This window comes from Furipterus horrens, unplaced genomic scaffold (assembly GCF_987537825.1).
Source record: "Furipterus horrens unplaced genomic scaffold, mFurHor1.1.pri manual_scaffold_17, whole genome shotgun sequence".
Classification (NCBI taxonomy): domain Eukaryota; kingdom Metazoa; phylum Chordata; class Mammalia; order Chiroptera; family Furipteridae; genus Furipterus; species Furipterus horrens.
In genome coordinates, this window is record NW_028327187.1 from 105,289,518 (window position 1) to 105,311,540 (window position 22,023).

Here is a 22,023-nt window from a genome sequence, read left to right on the forward strand (position 1 = left end):
TACTTTATAAATTGTTAGTGGTATTGATAGTCCTCCACTAACCAGAACGTGTGATTATTCAGACATGCTATATGGTGTTTCTTTTGTTCCCAGGATATTTGTGTACATATATCTCATATCACTTGGAAAATTCTAAGTTCATTAATATTACCTTTAAAAATGATACAGGAGGCCTGGCTGGTGTGGCTCAGTGGATTGAGTGCCAGGCTGTGAACCAAGGGGTCACCGGTTCGATTCCCAGTCAGGGCACATGCCTGGGTTGCAGGCCGGGTCCCCAGGTGTGGCTGTGCAAGAGGCAACCACACAGGGATGTTTCTCTCCTTCTCCCCTCCCCTTTCTCTTAAAATAAATAAATTTAAAATCTTTGAAAAAGACAATATAGGAAAACAACCTGATAGCTAGCTCACTTTAAACTTCAGGGTGGTAGTAAAGTAGTTCTGCAAAATTATAGACAGCTCTCTTGTGCTCTACCTTTCCAGAATGAAAGCATATAGCTTTTGGATTAATGGAGTACTGATTAAAAATCTGATATTGATTTCATCTTGTGACTATTTTGCTGTCTTAGTTAAGTGAACTTACGTAGTACAATCAATAAGACTTAAAGGTAAGTTAGGGACAAATGGGGAGAAAGAGGCACCTAGAATGTCTCTTGATGGGAAATGCAAAAGAAAAACTGATTGGGGGGAGGATAGAATTATGCTTCTGTTTAGACATATTTTGAGATCCCTGTGTGTCCAACAGGTGATTTGCTATTTAGAGTACTGGTGTAAGGACAGAGATAGTCAAGGTAATGGTAAAGGTAGGTATTAGTGAAAAAACATGGGTTTAGATGAGATCATTTAGGGAGAAACGGTGCGTAGATGAGACAAGAAAAGGGTACAAGAGCAGAATCCTGGGGAACACCAGTGTTTAAGGAGTAGCTCAAGGAAAATGAGTTCAGGAAGGAGATTGAGAAACAAGGAGCCCAGAAATAGGAAGAGAATCAGGAAAATAGTGTAATGAAATTGAGAGAATGTTGAGGTGACAGATTATGTTATACTGTGCTGCGGAAGGGTCCTGAGAAATACAAACTAGGACATAACTTGGATTTGGCAAGTAAGGACTTTTTTTAGATTAAAAAAATGAACTTTTACACAATAATATACTTTAATTGCACTAGGTTAAAAAACAGATTGGCGGAAAGTAGGGAGAAGTAAAACTTTCTGATACTCTTACCATCCCAAGATAATCATTTTGGTATTATGATCCTTTCAGACTATTTATTTATTTGTGGTTTTAGTTATTTTTAGAGGGGAAGAGCTGGAGAAAGAGGAGGAGAGAAACACCCATGTGAGAGGGATACATTAGTCAGTTGCCTCTTGCACACACCCCCGGTCAGGGACCTGGTCTGCAATCCAGGCATGTTCCCTGATCAGGAATCAAATCAGCAACCCACTGAGGCACATCAGTCAGGGCCAGACTTTAAGTTATTAACAGGTTTTTTTTTTTTTTTTTACAAAGGTTTTATTTTTAGAGAAGGGAGGGAGAAAGAGACGGAGAGAAACATCCCTGTGTGGTTGCCTCTTGTGTACCCACAAACAGAGACCTGGCCCACACCCCAGGCATGTGCCTTGACTGGGAATCAAACTGGTGACCCTTTGGTTCGCAGACGGGTGCTCAGTCCACTGACCCACACCAACCAGGGCTTAACAGTTATTTTTTAGATGACATCAGACTGGGATAAATACTGAACACATACTATGTCAAGAAGTTAAATATAGAATTTCATAGACAACATATTGATGAAACAAAGCAGTAAAATCTAGCGATGGCCTACTCACAAGAGTGGAGAAGTGGTGCCTTTAGGATGTCCGTAGAAGCTGCCTTTTCACTGTTGGTAACTGAAGGCTTTGCCAAATCCAGGGTACAGAGATGATTCCTGAAAGGCACACACCTCCATACCTAATACAGTGCCTGGCATACAGAAATGCTTTTTCTTTTAGTAAGTAAAGGGTGGGGTGTTGCATTGGTAGTAAGAGTGGTGAGATGTTGGCAGTGACGGTTTCCTTGAAGGAGGTAGAGCAAGTGATTGAGGTGCGAGTTGCTTCACTGTAGCGCTCATGGTCCAAATACCCAGCCAGGGAAAAGAAAAAGCTTGGGAAACTGGGTCTCATACTAGAAAGTTGGTCTAAGCTGGAGGACAGGTAAAGTTCAGAGGTGATTGGCCAAGTGAAGAGAGAGGAAAAAGTTAAGCTAGATAGTGGGCACTTAACAGTTAATTTCAGATTGTGGTGAATTACAATAGTTTTGGGAATAAAGTTTTAAAAGAGAGGAAGGGGGGAGGCTTTAGCAGCTGAAGTGGTCAGGAAATTTTGGTTCTTGGTTTTTGCATGAATGATCTTACATGAGCATTGAAGATATGTAGAAAATGACTCTCAGCCAGGTGCCAAAGTTGTCAGGAAATATGGGGGAGAGATTTACCAGGATATGTGAATATAAGTGACACTGAGAAATAGATGATTCTTATCTGAGTGAAAGGCCATGTTTTAGCAAAAGGACAATGGAAAGATACGAGACTATTTAGAAGGTAGGTTTGTATGCTAAGGAGAGCATTTTTTCTATGTAGAATATGGAAAAGTATTTTTCTTATTTAAATCAGATTGCATGAGCCTATAGGGGAGTGTATTTACACTGAAGCAAGGTTCCACTGGGTACAGTAGAAAGGGTTGGGAGGGAATTAGGGGATGGGAGGATGGGTCATTGGGGAAGAAGCTCAGAGATGTGTGAGGATGAGAGCTGAGAGGATAGATGGTCTGGGTTGGGGTTGTGTGGAAAGGAGGAAATTACTTCATAAACAGTCTAATAGACTGGATTATTTTTTTCTCCTTTATTTAAGACATGTATTATAATTTCACTGTCTTGGCTTCATTTCTCTGATATGCAAACAAGTAGTTTAATTTCCTTTAAAATTACATATTTATATTTTAACTGTATAAGCAATGATCATTTTTTAAAGATAAGGTTAATAAGGTAAGTAAAAAAGGAAAATGTAAACTTCAATATTTCTTGAACTCCCACTACCCAGGGACATCATTTTGGTATATATTCCTCTGGACTTTCTCTCATATAAACAAATAACGTGTATTTAATTTTTGAAAATATACTGAATATATTACAGTTGCCTGCTTCCCCCTCCCCCCATAACTATACCTTATAAATATCCTTTGTCAGAATAGGTAGATTGCTGCTTTCATTGTTAGTTGTTATAGCAGTCTATTATAGGACTGTACCGTATTTATTTAATAATCTATTATTGGACTGCTGAATACTTTCCAATTTTTTATTATAAATAAGGCTAGAAAGAAAAACCTTGTGTGTACAATTTGGCATATTTATCTGATTCTTTCCTTTGGTTCTAGGAACTTTCAAGGTCAACAGTGTACTTTTTGGTTTAATTTCTTTTTGGTCTCTTTTTCTCATAATTTAGTATTTGAGAAATTCTCTTTGTATTGTTAATTTCGGGACATGTTTAAATACATTGGGTGAACAGTGTAAAATCAATGGGATAGACATTGTTTGTAAGTTATAACAATTTCCATTCTTGGTAGATGTTTAATAATTTTTTTCCACAGGTAGGGAAGCCAAAATCATTAGTCTGGAAACCTTTGTTATCTTTTCCCAAAGGGAAAAAACAATTATAAAAAATTGTTTAAGTTCTAAGTTAATAATGTCTTCAGAATACATGGAAATGATTAACACAGTTTTCTTTGATTACTTCTTTTCCAGGTGATTCATGGCAGGGGATATGGAAGGATTCTGTTCCTCCATCCATGACACCAGTGTCTCTGCTGGGTTCAGAGCACTGTATGAGGAGGGACTGCTTCTTGATGTCACTCTGGTTATTGAAGATCATCAGTTCCAGGCCCATAAAGCACTATTGGCCACCCAGAGTGATTACTTCCGAATTATGTTTACTGCAGACATGAGGGAGCGTGATCAGGACAAAATTCACCTAAAAGGTCTCACTGCTACTGGTTTCAGCCACGTCCTGCAGTTTATGTACTATGGCACTATAGAACTGAGTATGAATACTGTTCATGAGATTCTTCAGGCTGCCATGTATGTTCAACTTATAGAAGTGGTGAAGTTCTGCTGCTCTTTCCTATTAGCGAAAATCTGCTTAGAAAATTGTGCCGAAATCATGAGACTCTTAGATGATTTCGGTGTAAACATCGAGGGAGTCAGGGAGAAGCTGGAATCCTTTCTGCTAGACAACTTTGTGCCACTCATGTCCAGGCCTGATTTTCTGTCTTATCTGAGTTTTGAGAAGCTCATGTCTTATCTGGATAATGATCATCTGAGCAGGTTCCCAGAGATAGAGCTGTACGAGGCTGTGCAGTCTTGGCTGCGGCATGATAGAAGACGCTGGAGACATACCGATACCATCATTCAGAACATCAGGTTTTGTTTGATGACCCCATCCAGTGTTTTTGAGAAGGTTAGTACATTTGAAAGCAATAGAAAGTGCTCATTTAGTTAAGGCAGTATGTCTTTATAGATAAAATTCCCAGGTTTGGTCAGAAGCCAAAAAAAGAATGAATAGTTGATAAGAATAGTTTATATATAAAAAGTCTAATTTGTTCTAGTGTGTGCATTTTGGGATTTTAAAACACATTTTGTGGGTGAAAGAAGAATCAGGTAGGGTAGTGCTTTCATTAAGATTTTACTTATTTTTAGAGAGAGGGAAATGGAGAAAAAGGGAGAAACATTAATGTGTGAGAGAGACATCGATGGATTGCCTCTCGCATGCCCCAAACTGTGGACCTGGCTTGCAACCCAGGCATTTGCCCTGACTGGGAATCAAACCAGAGACCCTTAGGTTCCCAGGACAGCATTCAATCCACTGAGTCACACCAGCCAGGGTAGAGTGCTTTCATTTTAAATGTACTTTTAAAGTTGAAGCTTAATTATTTAGCCCCAAATATTACAAGTTTGCTTTAGCTTTCCTTTCTTCACAAAGTAATTAAATCTGAATTGTGTGAGGCTATTTCTTTTTTAAAAGAAATTAATTTAAGTAATATATGCTTAAATTAGAGTTGAGTTTTATAGTTCTGAACGATATGCATTAATACTGTGTCATATTCCTCTAAAATGTGGTAAGGAAACATAAAATAGCTCCTGAAAGCCAATAGGTCCTAGTTGTGATTTTTTTCCTCCTCCTGCTCTTACCCAGCTCTGTTTTTCGCCGTTTCACTGTGCATACTAACTAAATTTAACCATGAAAATGATGTTTATGTCTAAAACCGTCGTTTTGGTATTTCTAAACAAATAGATTATAAGTCTTCTATCTACATTGATCAAACTGCACATTTTACCATGTAGTAGTTCTGCTATCTTAAAAATAGTCTTTCTCCAAAATAGTCATGGACTTTTTGCACATAGCATTTTTCATCTTTATATCAAAGTCTCACTTGTGATCCTTTCTTGCCCAAAGGAGAGCAAGCAGTTTCAGTAATTGCTTAACTTAATTGGCTTCTAATCACATGGTTACCTTTGGGGCTCTGTTTATCTCTTACATCTTTTCTTCTTTCTAAAAAGTACATGTAAAGCTTTGGTCGACACCCTTCATGTTAAATAGTTCTTAAGTTTTAGTTTCCAAACCTGGTGATAAAAATAACAATATTTGCAAAAGAGGGCCATTTACACCATTTGAAAAATAAACAAATTTGCACTTTCAAATAACACTCAGCAGCCTAGCATGTTTTTTCCCCTCTACAATATTAACATACTTTCAATAGAGAACTCAATTTTATGGGATTTTATCTTTGTTCTTAGAATGTACTCATAAGGCAGAAATAATTGAAACTTTTTAAAGACTATGTTTCTTAAATATTTTGGTTCAGGGATTATCAGCCCTATACCAACTATGTAAATCATTTGTTTTGATGTTTTTCCCTTATACTGTTTTTATTATGCTCTTTCCCTGGAGAATCCTGCTTTGTCTTTATATGTTAAATATAAATGCTTTTCCACTACTAAAAAAAAAAAAAAAAAACAACAACCCTCCAAATAGATGGAAGTACTTACAAAAAAGAAAATAAAATTTCCATCATATTGTAGGACAATGCAATGGATAATTGATAGCAGTAAGTGATTTTTAAGTGCTGAGCTGCAGAACCTTTTTATATTCCAATTATCAGTTCAGGGTGGTCAATAGTGATAATACTATCGAGTAGTTTTGTGAATAGTATAAAACAGCAGTTTTACCTTCTGATGGATTGTTTGCATATGTAGCATGGGGGTTGGTTATTACCCATTGGCCAGGTATTGAGAATCTCATCAGAAGGAAAGTGTTGTTAAGGCTTCTTTCTTGAGTTAATTTCTTAGGAAAACTGAAGGCCCTGGCTACAGAGAAATCTTTCAGTTTTATTGTAGTAATACTGGTATGATAAATGGAAGGTGGTCAGTGATTCTTGTCTTAGTGTGTGAGAGTTAATGTTTATCAAAGGAATCTATGATTTTCTAAATATTGATAAACTAAGTAAGCTAGATTTGAGACTTTATTTATCTCTAGTAGTAAATCTTCAGAAACAAAACTAAAGTGGGAAATTTGGTTAGGAAGTAAGAATTTGGCCTACAGGGTGTCCCCCCAAATGTATATATACTTTAAGTAATTATAAAGCTGGTGTTTAAAATACATTTCATTTTCAAAATGTAATACAATCTACAGACATTGTTTTGTCAACGTCTATTTTCAAACTGACGTCCGTTCTAGTCCAGGCACTACTGACAATGTGAAGCGATGGAATCGCAAACATCATGAAACATTTCATTTGGTATTTGTGTGCATTCTCGTTCAATGGCTGCTCTCAATTCAGTGACTGTTGGAGGTTTCAGAGCGTAGAGTCTGTCTTTTAAGTATCCCCATAAGAAAATGTCTAGTGGTGTGAGGTCTGGTGAACGCGCAGAGTATTCTACGAAACCCCTTCATCCAGTCCACCTGTTTGGCAAGATCTCATCAAGGTAGGATCTAACATTGTGATGGTAGGGTGGGGGGGCCCCATCTTGCGGTCTCATGATGTTTGCGATTCCATTGCTTTGCGTTGTCAGGTGTGCCTGGACCAGAACGGACGTCAGTTTGAAAATAGGCGTTGACAAAACAATGAATGTCTGTAGATTGTATTACATTTTGAAAATGTATTTTAATAAAGTGTGTGTACATTTTTTGGGGACACCCTGTATTTTACACCATAATGCAGGGTGGGGCAAAAGTAGGTTTACAGTTGTCAGTACACAGACAAGTTTATTTTTGTATTATTATTTATTAAATTATTGTATTTCCATACAAACAACTGTAAACCTACTTTTTCCAAACCTCGTGTTTTGAGCTTGAAAATAGGGTCCATCTATTTTCCCTATGCTCAGCACGCTGCAGGTTTTAGAAGCCATTTTATTTCCCATTATATATGCTCAGTGCCAGAAGGGCACAGAAATGAAGACATGTTACACCTGTGCTGTCCTTTTTTAGTATGAGAATTTACATGGGGAAGAATCTGGGAAGTTTTGATTTGTGGTTTTATCCTATTTGCTGAAATTTAGAAAAATGTAATATTGATGTACACTTTTTACTTCTTAAATTTCTAAAGTTTTCTATTGTTTTTAAAGTATATTATGTTGATTATGCTATTACAGTTGTCCCAATTTTCCCCCATTGCCCCCCCCTGTTGCCTAGTACTCCCTTTCCCTGCAACCCCCCCCCCCCCCACTTCATGTCCATGGGTTGTGCATATAAGTTCTTCAACTTGGCAGTTTCTTTTGGTTTTTACAGCCAGAGGTAATGAGAGTTAATCTTCTCAGTGCTGGAACCCTGGGCTGTGTGGTCTGGCCTGGGGTTGTCATCGCTAGCTCCCAAGGTATCCCTCCCAATTTTTAATCCACCACACGTGAATGTAGGACCGTTAGTTCTATCATTGCCACCACTTGTCCAAGCCACACCACCTCTCTGCCCCATCATCTCCACTCTACCCCTCCTACTTGTTTGGATAAATGTGGCTTCTTTAAATCATTGGTTGTAGGACTTACATATAGCTCGATTTTCTAGGACTTACTTATAGCTTAATATTCTGACAGTTAATGGTGGTTGTTTTTGAGATCTGCTGGTGGTTCTTTCTGTGGTTGTGCAAGAAGGCAAAGTGTGTCTGCCAACACCTCCATCTTGGCTGGGAGTCCCCAATAGTTCTCATGATTATTTTATCTATGGTGGATTTCCAGTTTTAAAACTAGACTTCAATTTCAGTTTTTACTTACGCATATGTCTGTGGCATGTATTTTTGCTAGTTTCAATGGTCTTTGCCTCTCTTAACAGAGATAAGGCCGTACATTTGTTTGGAGATATAAATAGTTTTAACTTTGACCTCTTTGGTCTTTTGACTTAAAAAAAAACAATTGTTTTATTAAAAAAACCATTTTATGAAGTAAATATATTTGGCAAAATGCATAATATACTTTTTTGTACAGAGAAGATCTTTTTAGCAAAACTGTTAAATTATTCATTAAAATGGCCATACATTGATTTTTTAGTACAGTGACATTTTAATAGTTTTGAACCCAGGGCATTTTCAGTATCATAAATATGCATAAGGTATGAGTAAGGTACCAGTAATCCCCTTAGAAATTGTATTAATCATAATCATAACATCTTTCAGTTTTTCAAAAGGAAAGAAAAATAATCTAAATCCTGAATAGGTAAAACAATACTGTACATTTATTCAGCTTGTATTTAGGATTTTACAGTTGATTTTTTCCATTGACTTGTATTCTGCTTTATTCCAAATGTTAGTTTTAAAAACTAGCTCATGATATTCAGACCCCCCTGTGTGATTTTCTTCCCTAATCTGTTAAATGTTATTCACCATATCTTCCCACAATTAGATTTATGTAACTTCTAAAAGAGAAAAGCTGATGTTTTAATGAGGAAAGAATGTTAATTCTGTTTCACTGGGAAGATATTTGGATTTATCAAATCATGTATGTGTTTTATAAAACTTTATTGTTATAAGCATATTTAAGACAGATAATTTTGACAGTCTGTTAAAAAAAAGATGCAACTCCATTACCAGTGAAAATTAATCCTAGGATCATAGTAAAAATTAATGTTGAAGAAAAGCTTTCTAACACTTAAAAAAATGTTTTACCTAAGGAGCAAAATTTGTGACTCTAAAAGCTACATTTTAAAATGGGAATAATGTCTCCTAGACTCACATTGAAACTGATAGAATTCAAGGATTACAAATTAAGCATTCAAGAATATCTTGAATCTCTTACTCAGAACATAGTAGCTCTCAAAACTGGTCTTCACAAAATACTGATAATCTTCCAAATATTTTCTCTTAACATTATTGTTGATTTGTATGCCATTAACAACAGACTGTGGCCCATAATGAAATTTATTGTTCCTAATATAATTCATGTTTGGGTGATACGATGTCCTGGTTAATTGAAACATAATCCACTAGATAATGAAATTTGCTGGGTAAGGACACATCTATGTTAAGTGTAGCTGGTGCAAACCCTCCAGAATTCCTTCAATTATGCACTGTAATGTGTTAACATGTTTTGACTGATCTATCACTTGACTGATCAAAAATTTCTGTCTAGCAACCAAACCATTGACTGCAGTGTTACCACAGCTTAGCCAAAAATTTACAGAAAAAAAGTTTCTAATTACTTAAGCTACAGGCAGACAAAATATAAAGGAAAAACCAGAAATTTCCCTCTAATCTTTATAGTTTTAGAAATACATGAGAAACATAAGCAGTGCTGTATTTGACAATTTTTTTTTAAATTTAAGGTTCAAATGTGAAATTTGATTAAAATTTTTGATAAGTTTTGAGTTGTTTTTGAAACGTTTAAAGTTCCTCATATAGGGTGCTCATCCTGGGAGCATCAGACACTGGAGCCCCCGAGGCTGTGGCAGTGCACAGGAGCGGCACAAGCTGGGGTGCAGAGAGAGAGTGAGAGAGGGATAGAGAATGGGTTTATAAGTGATGAAGTCTTTGTGGAATTAGTGAATGCTCTTGGTCAGTACAATGATGATGCCGACAATGAAGATGATGGAGTTGATTCTGAAGAGAGAGAAGAATAAGTCTGGAGGAGAACTGAGATGATGAAGAAAGCCGCCCAGCCTGGAAATTTCCTTCTGATGGTGCCTTTGCACGATAGCACAGAATTTTTGTGAAAAGTTTCATCAGTGTAGTTCAGTGTCAGAACCACTTTCCCTACTGCTGCTGCAAAGCAGAGTACAACACCAAGCAGTGCCCCAGCTACCTGGCCATCCCAGAGTGTGACCCCAACCTGTGTCTGACATGCAGAGTCACTGACCGCTGGGGCAGCAAGAATGTGTCCTGCAAGAACTGCAGCATCCATTGGGGCTCCAAGAAACATTTATTGCTGGCATCATCTGATGTGGCAGGCTGGGATATTTTCATCAAAGATCCTGTACAGAAAAATGAAGTCATCTCAGTACTGTGAAGAGAGGATTTCTCAAGATGAAGCTGACAGAAGAGGGGAAGTATATGATAAATACATGTGCAGCCTTTTCTTCAACTTGAATATGGATTTTGTGGTGTACATGACCCCCAAGGATAAAAAAAATGATTTTGCAAATTATTCAATCAATCCAAACTGCTATGCAAAAGTCATGATGGTGAACAGGCGATCACAGGATCAGGATCTTTGTGAAGAGAACCATCCAGACTGATTTAAGAACTTTTTTCATTACAGACACAGCCAGGCCGATGCCCCAAAGTAAATGGGCAGCTGAGAGATGGAGATCCCTGAATCTAACCAGATAAAGATGGAGATCCATTGATGTCTGTTACCCTCTTCCCTGCCCTTCCAGAAGAGCTGCCTTAGTTTTAGGAATCTCAAGTACTGTGGGCAATTTAGAAAAAGAAAATGCAGTTTGAAATCCTGAATTTGCAAAGTAATGTAGAAATAATTTATAGTAATGAGTTTAAAAATCAACTTTTTATTGCCTTCTCATCAGCTGCAAAGTTTTGTTACCAGTGAATTTTTGCAATAATGCAGTATGGTACATTTTCCAACTTCAAATAAAGAATACATACTTGAACTTAAAAAAAATTTGTTATATAGTTAATAGTACTTATACATCTATAGACTTGAAATTCCTTAACAGCTCACTTGCCCCTTGGAGTGAAGGCACAGAGATTAGCAGGTTTTCTGTTGGAAGTAGGTCAATGGGTTAATGTACTTTTTCAATTAACTTAAAATGTCTTTCCGCATCAGTCTCCTTTTTGTGGAGCCCTACTCAGCCCCATGGACTTGGATGATTGTAGTGAACATGTGTGCAGTTCTTTTAAATAGTCACCCAAGGTGTTTTTCTCCTCTCAGGTCTTCTGCCTTTCACGTATAAATGTGGAGTGCTCTTACTTTTCTACCTTTGACTTCATTACTCCAGGTTCACAGGTTCCTGAAGAGTGCTGGTAATCTAGTGTGTTGACTGCTGTTAGATCCTCTGGGAAAGATTATCTCAGTGCGTTAAGTAGGCAGGGACCTATCAAAAATGGGAGTTTAAAAATTTAATCATACTTGACTATTTTTCTTTTAAATGAAAGGGAGATGAGCACAAAAGCATAGAACTGGAAATTAACTATGGAGTAAAAGGAAAGGAAGACATGGAATGGGAATAGCTATATTGTCTTGTAAAAGGAGACAAACCTTTTAAGTAAGTTGAACAAAAGAGAAACCAAATGATAAGTAGAAATCGAAAAGGATCAGATAAGTAAAAAAAAAATGGAGAAAAGGTTAGGAGCAGGAGAAAAAAAGCAGAATATTAAGATTTTTGGCTTCAACGTTTTAATTCTCAAATTTAAAATTTACTCAAAAAACGTTACATATGTCATAGGTAAGCCTTGGTCATTTAGAAGTTAGTTTGATTAAACCTTTGATTTGGCTTTCTTTCTTCCTTACCATATTTATAGATAAAATATTTACGTGATTGTATTTCCATAAATAGAAGACATTCTTCCTAAGTTACAAATTCTAAAACTTAGTTGTACTATCTAGATATTAGTATAACCAAATAAATAAGGTGGTTTTAAGTGTTTTTAAAAATTACATAATTTCCTACCTTTTAGGGTGGTGCGCTTATTTAATTTCAGGTGGTGCTCTATTACTGTTGCACCAAAATTGGAAGGAAATTAGACTTTTCAGGCACATTTATTTTTGAATTAAATACTTTTCACTCTGTAGAAAAGTTTGAAAGGATAAGAAGACTAACCAAATTGTGCTGAAACTCTTAGAATATTGTGCTGAGAGGTCTTCTCCCTTACCCCATTTACTCTGGTCACTTGGCTTCTGAAGTTTTTGGACTCTGGCCTGCTTAGAAGAGGAGAGGATGGGTAAGCCCTTACTAAAATTTGTCTCTGCCATTTGGTATTTGACTGCAAATAGAAGATTACTGAGAGAATTTGTGCTTGGTAGGAACTGATATTTTTATAGCCTTATCCCTGGTCATTAACTCAGTTTTCCAGGACAAAGGGATTATTAATTAAAGGTATTTTGCACCAGACTTTTTTGTTTCACATAGATCAGTATAAGCTTCAGCTCTGAGCCTGGTTTTATAAATAGACTTTTCGTGCCAGGTAGATGCTTTCACAATACAACATGTAAAAGACTGCTCCACATTTTACTATCAAAATTATATCAAACGTAGCTGTAGTTCCTAAAGATATCACTTAACACTAAAGCCCCATGATAATAACTGCTTTGTTCTTGGATATTTCTTTTGAGAAAATTGGATCATGGAAGAGGGATAATAAAACCAATAGCTAGGATTCAGTCTTCCACATGACACCTTATACATTTCAAAATTTGGATTAGCATTTTTGGCTGTAGGAAGGGCCAAAGAGGTCTGTTAATGCACTGACTCCTTTCAAAAAGAGAAATATCTAAACTGGAGACTTGTTCACAGCCTAAGACTTGGTATCTTGAGTTCATGGATTATTCCTGCCCCCTGTGAACACCCCCACTGATAGATAAGCTAATAAAAGGCATTTGTTTCTTTAGTTTAAGCTATAGGTATATTGGGTATTTACATGTCATTTTGAAATGTGAAACAGCTGATAATACCTTAAAATGGCTGGCTGAAAGCATAAAATAATTATAGACTAGTCAGTTTTAGTAGATTTTTAATATTGCAGATTTTTAATCAAATAAAACTAGTAAGCTCTGTGGAAAAGCCTACTTTAATTATATTGCCAGTTCTATTTTAATTCTCTCAAAATTAAGAGTGTATATAGAAATTACTGTAAAAGGTTAAAATTTTAATAAGTGAATTATGTAACATTTTTTTTGACCTGAGAATATGTTTCACTAATTTAGAGAGAGGGTAAGGGGGAGGGAGAAAGACATTAATGTGAATGAAAATCATCTATTGGTTGCCTCTCATATGCACCTGATTAGGGATCAAACCCATAACCTAGGTATGTGTCCTGACCAGGGATCGAACCTGCAACCTTTTGGTGGGACAACATTCAAACCAACTGAGTCATCTGGCCAGGGCTAGATTATGTAACATTTTGACAGTGAATGGAGAAACATGTGGAGTTTTTGCTCAGTGGTAATGGGTAGCTATTATTTCTTTGACTTCATATGTATTTACAGGAACCATATTCAAAATTTATAATTTCTCATATTTTTTCCTTTACATGCATATGTGCATGCACACAAACTAAAAGATTAAAGGAGGAAATGGCCAGTTTAAAATTTTCAGGTCACTGTTTTAAGAGGTAATACATGCTTTTATTTTGTATTCAGAATAAGACAAAATACTTTTTGTAATATAATTTTAAAGTATCAAAGCAAGAAAAGTGATAAAAATAAATATATTCTTTCCCAAGTTTTAAAACAAGACAGCTTTTTTAAATCCCATGAAAGGATAAGAAAAGGAATTCAGAACATGAAATAAATGTGATTCTTTCCATATCTTTCTTTTGAGAGCACCTGGTGTACAGATAGTTTAACTGTTACATGAGGAGTGAATGATGGCAGAAATACTTCCTCCATGAAAAGATGAGCCACACCTTTCTTCTCAGATAGCTCCCTTTTTTAATGCATTTTAAATGATTTTTTTCACACAGGTGGTTTTCAGCCCTCTACCTTTTGTTTTGGAGCATAGTATTCTGTAATTACTTTGTGCAGGATTATCAGAGAAACATGAATTCTATGTTTCTATAATGAAGTTACGCTTTTTGATATTGTATGGTTTTAGAGGAAAACTGCAGTGATATATAGCTCTGGGAAAAGGGCAAGGTAGATCTAGAACTTCTGGCCTTGGCAGGGAGAAATAGCTAAATTTTTTTGGTTAGCTCTTTTATGGTATAACCAGTTATCTCAAATGGCACAACTTCCACTGTTAGGGGCTTCGAGGTAGAACAGACTGGATACATATATGTAGCTTTGATTTGAACTTTAACATAGAGTTGAAGTGAATCTTGGAAACTCTTTGTAACCCAAGTTTCAAAGGAGTAAATTGAACGAATGGAGAAGAGGACAAAGGAACCAGGAGATTGGGTATAAAATGAAAGACAGGAAAATGACTAAGAAGCAGTTCAGCTGGCTGGCTTTGATGGGATTTGCAAGAGCCTGGGGGTGGAAGGTGGAAGGCTGTTACAGGTCATTCTTGACCTTGAGTGACACTGGAATCCCTCCCCAGTGCTCCTGGTAGTGGTCCCACTTGGACTACCTCCAGTGGCAGGATGTTAACTGACTTCGAAGGTAGACAGTCCCTGACTTAGGAAAATAGGTGCCCATGCTTTTTCTTTTTTTTTAACTGTAGTCCCTATGAAAAAGCTAAATACAGACAAGCTCACTGACGCATGTTGTCCATGTCTACATGCTTTCCCCTCATACTACCAACTGTGTAAACATCATTTTTATTTTTTGAGAATATTCTATATACTTTGCTGTTTTTGTCATTTCACATTTTGAATATCTGTGTTAGTGCATATGGATTAACCATTATTTTTAATGACTACTGCATATGTTATACATCAGTTTATACAACCAATGTCTTAATTGATATTTGAGTTCCAGTTTTCATGCTCTAACAGATAGTACTGCACTGAATGTCTTACTATCCTCTTGACAGTTCTAATTACAAAGCTTTTTTATTGCTATTAGCCTAAAATCTTTCTTCTAACTTCCTCTTATTGATCCTAAAAATAGTTGCCATCTTCTTCTGACATGGTCTGTTTTGTCAATGTCTCAAGTGTAGTGATGGAGGTGAACACTTAGTTGTGGTTTTACCCTAATAGAGTGAGTGGGATTGTCTATTCTTTTAATTCTGTCACAATTTTATTAATTCTTAAGGCTATCATATCACACGTTGTTAGTTCATGTTGAGGATAGACTCAGTTAAAGCTTTACACTTGTAGTTTGTGGATCCCTGGAGTATCCGATAAAAGCTATGGACTGATCACCACTTCATCCTACCCGTCCAGTGCATTAACACAATTGTTTCTGTAGTTTCATGTGGTTCATGGGTCTTCAGTGTTTCTCATTTCTTTACGATTTTAGACTTTGTTGATTACTTTGCTGAACTCATAGGTTTTCGCATTCTCTACAAGTGCTGTTTGTTACCTAGTCAAAAATTTAATCAGAAATGGTCAGTCTTGGCATTACATGGTGAGTCTGTGCTGTCTCCTGGTGTGTAGTGCTTTCTTATTTGTAAGTGCTCACTAATTTTTTTTTTTAACAATCCAGGATTAGCCTCAAGCTAACAAGTATGTAGTTGAGAAATCGGTCTGGCTTCTAGTTCTCTCCCATTCTTCTGGATTCTACACAGATTACAGACAGCAATTAAGCAGCCTTATCTGTGAAGCCTCTCAGGATCCCAGGATGTGATTTGTGAGATCAAATGACTTGAACTCAGTGAGGATATCTAGCTTGTTTTTCTTTTTTTTTCCCTCAGCCATCTTGGATTTAAGTTTCTTCTTAGTCATTGTATTTGATCTTCAGATTGGAAAGAATAAAACATTCTTAGCTGAGAATGGAAATAAAATAGGAGTAAGGCTGTTTGTCTTTGTTAATATTACATTAACCACCCCATCCAGGGGAGACTTCACTTTTTCCTCTACCTCTTTTTACTTTAACCTCTGAAATGCCATTTATTCAATATCTGGCACTTTGTAAAGTCACAGTTCATTCAGAGGCTTTAGCCTTATTCACGATATTCTTAGAGCTCCATTCCACTAATACTTGTTTTATGTGTCTGTATTTTTTTACCATCTGTTTTAAGTGTTTTTTTTACATCTAAATTCCGGAAAGCTCTCTGTGCAGCACATCAGATTTTTAAGACACTTTCCCCTTTTCTTCCTCTTATCAGTATGTTTTGCGATTATGCAGTCAGAATTATGCTTTTGAGAGCTTTTACATAGTTTCTTGATTTTGGAATTGATCCTAATTTTTCTTTGAGAAACTTGAAATCTGCCTATCCAATATGTGCATCGTTTTCCTTCCTTCCTTTCCTCATCTCCAGACAACACGGCTGCTTTCTCTAGAGCTTCCTTCTGGTTGTATTGTTATTAATTGTGGTTTTTAAAATAAGATTTTTTTTTTTTTTTTTGGAGAGAGGGGAAGGGAGGGAAAAACAGAGGGAGAGAAGCATCAAACTGTTGTCTCTTGCTTTCCCTCAATCAGGGACATGGCCCACAACCCAGGCATGTGCCCTGACTGGGACTTGAATCAGCGACCTTTCATTTCGCAGGCTGGTGCTTAACCCCTGAGCCACACCAGCCAGGGCTGTTATTAATCCATGTTTTACTGGTGAGGATTAGATCCAAAGTGATAGTTTGCCTCATTTTTTCTCTTTTCTGGAAGACTGAATTTTTACACAGCGAAAGCACATCATTAGATGCATTGACTTAAGCTGAGCAACACTTCCACAGGTGTCCGCTGGTCAGTAATAATAGCTAGTACAGCATTCCCTCACTTACCATGAGTATTACGTTCTAGACGCCCCTGCGACAGGTGAAAATGCACAAAGTAGGAACCTTATATTAATTTTAGTATTTATATATATTTAAGGCTTTATAAACCCTTCCCACACACTTATAAACCATTCCCAGTCCCTTATTAACCTTTTCCACACTTTTATAAACACTACTTATGTTCTTAAACATATTCTACACTCTTAAACCTACGTGACTTTAACAACATACGTATACAGTACTGCAAAATCCCGCAATATAGCGAAAAATCCGCGGTAAATAATTAAATATAATATTTTTAAAAATCCCGCAATACAGTGAGACCACGATATAGAGAGGGACTACTGTAACTGCTATTATTTTTTGTATAGTACCACATGACAGGCTTGTCTCCTGCCTTAGGGTTATGAGGTGTAAGTACTGCTGTTACCCAGTAATACAGATGAGGAAATGGGCATAAGGATATTGAATTACTTGCCTAAGATGGCACGGTTTGTGAGCACCAAAGTCAGATATTTCCTAAATCAGATTTTTAATCACTACACTGGGCTGGTTGACATGGTGCTCAATTACTATGCTGGACAAGATTCTGTTACTTCAAAACCTGTGTAGCTCTCACATCATTGGCTCTATACAATAGCCACTTAAATATTTAATTTGAGCACTGGCCCACGTGGCTCAGTTGTTTGGGTGTAAGCCTGCAAGGCCAAAGGTCACGGTTCGATTCCCTGTCAGGGCACATGCCTGGGTTGTGGGCCTGGTCCCTGGTCAGGGTATGTGTGAGAGTCAGCCAATCAGTGTTTCTCTCCCTCTCTTTCTCCTTCTCTTCCCCTCAAACTAAAATAAATAAGTATTTAAAAAATTTTCCCTGGCTGGTGTGGCTCAGTGGATTGCGCTCTGGCCAGCAAACTGAAAGGTTGCTGGTTTGATTCCCAGTCAGGGCACATACTTGGGTTGGGGGCCTGGTCCCCAGTTGGGCGCGTGCGATAGGCAACCGATTGATGTTTCTCACATCAATGTTTGTCTCCCTCACTTTCTGCCTCCCTTCCCCTCTTTCTAAAAGTAAGTAAATAAAAAATTTTAATTTAAGGTTTGCTTTTTGTTGATTTTCAGGGTATTAATTGCCTTTTAGCTCTTCTAAATCAATGACACATGAGAAAAATGGGCAAGGCACACAATTAGGCAATTCATAAAAGAAATGAGTGGAAAATGAAAAAATGCTCATTTTTACTAATCAGCTCTTATTTTTGATGGTTTTAGGAGATCTATTTTTAAAATGGGAAGACTCTGGGCACTCTCCCTCTCAGGAGCAAGCCCCTCACCTTTCCCTTCTCTCCTCCTTTCCCCCCAAGGGCATAACCTTTGCCTTTCTCTTTCCTAAGCTCCAAGGTCCCTTCTTTTGTCTCTGTAACTTGTTTCCATAGGCCATTTCCTCTACAACTCACTTTTACTGCCTCTATAACTTTCTAAATAAACTTTCTCTTATACTTTGAAAAATAAATAAAATGGCAAAACTGTCTTTTTATAAATATGATACAGCCTTTTTCTGATTGGTCTTCAATCTTTTTACCTCTTTCACAAAGTACCCACTTGGTTGTTTTGGGCCAGTTTGCACTGTTCTGTATCTAAAGTTCTACAGCTCTGACAGATACACTGTACAGCTGCATACCTAACCATCAACTGCCTCATTTACTTATTGGTAAATGTGTATGTTTTCATTTCCCCAAATATTTTCTAAGTTCTCTGCAGAAACAGACCACATCTTATTCTTTTTTTTTTATTTTTATTTTTTATTTTTCACATCTTATTCTTATTTTTTAGAATCTCCCTATAGCATTGGCACAGTACTTAAAAGTGTGCTTCATAAGATCTTAGTAATCACCTTAATTATGTAGTTCTAGGTCCAAAAGTAAAATGAAAAAATATTGACCTTTTCTTGTCAACTGAATTATTACTGTAATAGTTGATGATATCAGACCAAGTCTTTATGTGAAAAACATACTGAGAATTTTGTGTATATTTACATCTTTACTAACTTACTAACTTAATTTTCCAAATAATTCAGTTATGGTTGTTCTTACACTGTTCCTTGTGGTTAAGAAAACCATGGTCATGTTTTTCTATACTGTGAAACCTATTTGTCTTCATAGCTAACAAAAGGGCCTGACATATAATAGGCGATTAATACATTTTGTTAGAGGAATTTAGCTTGTGCCAGGAAAGTAACTTGTTTACTTTAAAAACTTTGGGAATGTGCATAGATTATTATAAGTACAGATTGCAAGAACAAAAATGATAAAAAATAAGTTTGTGATCTTAACAGGAAAAGCAGTTTTAGTAAAGTAAGCCTAAAATCTTACACCAACCTTCTTAGTGGGCTTTGATGTTTTATTTGCCATTGATGTTTTTTCTTTTGGTTAAATTCTTTTACTTTTTTCTTAGGTTAAGACATCAGAATTTTATAGATACTCTCGACAGCTGCGCTATGAAGTTGACCAAGCATTGAATTACTTCCAGAACATTCACCAGCAGCCTTTGTTGGACATGAAATCAAGCCGCATCCGCTCTGCCAAACCTCAAACTACAGTATTCCGAGGAATGATTGGACATAGCATGGTTAACAGTAAAATACTTCTCTTAAAGAAACCAAGAGTCTGGTGGGAACTAGAGGGCCCCCAAGTACCTCTGCGGCCAGACTGCCTTGCTATTGTCAATAACTTCGTGTTCTTGTTGGGTGGTGAAGAATTGGGCCCAGATGGTGAATTCCATGCTTCTTCCAAAGTGTTCAGGTATGACCCAAGACACAACTCTTGGCTCCGAATGGCAGACATGTCTGTACCACGTTCTGAATTTGCAGTTGGTGTTATTGGGAAGTTTATTTATGCTGTAGCAGGCAGAACCAGAGATGAGACTTTCTATTCAACAGAGAGATACGATATCACCAATGACAAATGGGAATTTGTGGATCCTTATCCAGTTAACAAATATGGACATGAGGGGACAGTGCTCAATAACAAGCTGTATATCACTGGTGGAATCACCTCATCATCCACCTCCAAACAAGTGTGTGTTTTTGACCCAAGTAAAGAAGGGACCATAGAACAACGGACCAGAAGAACTCAAGTTGTTACCAACTGCTGGGAGAATAAGAGCAAAATGAATTACGCAAGATGCTTTCACAAGATGATTTCCTACAATGGCAAGCTTTACGTCTTCGGTGGTGTCTGTGTGATCTTGAGGGCCTCTTTTGAATCTCAGGGCTGCCCTTCCACAGAAGTGTACAACCCAGAGACTGATCAGTGGACCATCTTGGCATCCATGCCTATTGGTAGAAGTGGCCATGGTGTGACTGTGCTAGACAAACAAATAATGGTTCTTGGGGGCCTTTGCTACAACGGTCATTACAGTGATTCCATTCTCACCTTTGATCCAGAAGAAAACAAGTGGAAGGAAGATGAGTACCCACGGATGCCCTGCAAGCTGGATGGTTTACAAGTATGCAACCTGCATTTTCCAGAATATATACTGGATGAGGTCAGACGCTGCAACTAATGACATCTTTCTCACTTCAAAGCCAAACAAAAAAATTTGTTTGTGACAGAGTAGTTAATTAAAAACATAAAGAAAAACCTCACCAGTTTTACTATCAAAGCCATTGGTCTAATAGTGTAAAAAATTTTCATTCTGTGCTAGCATCCTTTTTTTTTTTTTTTTTTTTTTTTTTTTTTAGTGGCCTCAAACTCATGCAATAAGTTCTAAGCACTAGCTCTTGAAACTACTTCCTGAAGCAGTTTAATAGAATGATCCACTTACCTGGGAAGCTGATTTAATGCTTTAAACGTTTCTCTCAGATGTCAGTGTAGGAATCATGCATCTTCTAAGAGAAGACCTGATCAGTGTCACTTGATGTAATTTCAGTTCCCATCTTGATCTGAAAACTTTTTGAACATTTATTTCAGTCCGTTAGACCTTTTGGTTTTATTGTTTAAAACTCTTGCCCTTTTTGCATGGCTTTTTGCTGAAAATGCAAAAATATAAATTTTCTACAAAGTTAACTTTTTATATTCAAAACACTATTTCTAAGCTGCCTTCTCTTACCTGCATTGTGTTAGTGAAAGCATATCCATACGTGCATACATCCTATGAATATATAAGGCACATCCTCTTTTATGCGTGGTTAGGATTCTATATTTTTAAGCTAGTGTACTTGCACACACGGTTTGCCATACTTGTTGAATTTTAGATGTAAACCGTCTTTTCATGTATTAACATTTTTAGAAAGTTAAAATAACTGGAGTCCTCATTTGATGTCAAAGTAGCCTGTCTTCAGTCCATACTGATTCAGGAATATTGGAACTCCTAATATTCCTGAAACACGTATGGATTTATGAAAACTAACATTTTATTTTCAAAAGTAAACGTTAGGGTTCTTTTTTGTTGTATGTGTTCTTTTTGAACATGTTTTTGATTTTTGCAGTTTGTTTAACGTTACCCTGTTTTTAGTAAGAATTGGAGTGCTATATGACAAGCCTTGGCCCTGCAGCGTGCAAGCACTTTTAAAAGAGAATTTAGGTAATAACAGACTCCTAAATAAAGGCCCCTTAAAAGTAAGTGCAACTTCCATTCTTTACATTTAATAAGGCTGCTACATCTGTTATTGAATGGAAAGTAGCAATTTGTGGACAATTTGAACTCAGTTTTGACTTAGAGGTAAGGAATAGAATTATAATCTTACTGGTCACATCTACTTGTTTCTTGAGTTACAAGCCCTCAGCTTTTGTTTTATTTACTGAAAGTTACTAGCATGAAGGGGGGGACAGTAACCTCAAAGTTGAGAGTGGATCGAGAATAACTGTTCAAAAGCATTTGTAGTAAGTGTTGGGATTCACCGCACCTTTCAACTGGAAGGAAAAACACATAGTTGACAAAGTTAAGCAAGAATAACCAGGGAATGGCTCATTCAAATTGACGCCATTTTTTCCTGAGTAGAGTCTATAACTGATACAGACTAGATCTACACTGGCAAAACTTG

At 36.8% G+C, this 22,023-nt stretch overlaps 1 protein-coding gene across 1 annotated transcript in view; it reads left to right on the forward strand.

Moving 5' to 3' along the window:
- Window positions 1-20,675, forward strand: part of KLHL15 (kelch like family member 15) — a 31,811-nt gene extending 11,136 nt beyond the window's left edge. Inside the window, exons 2-3 of the mRNA XM_090264575.1 lie at window positions 3,766-4,477; window positions 19,434-20,675. Coding sequence (XP_090120701.1) covers window positions 3,773-4,477; window positions 19,434-20,543 — 1,815 coding nt within the window. The 5' untranslated portion in view covers window positions 3,766-3,772 and the 3' untranslated portion in view covers window positions 20,544-20,675. The remainder of the gene's footprint in view (window positions 1-3,765; window positions 4,478-19,433) is intronic.
- Window positions 20,676-22,023: the final 1,348 nt, after the last annotated feature.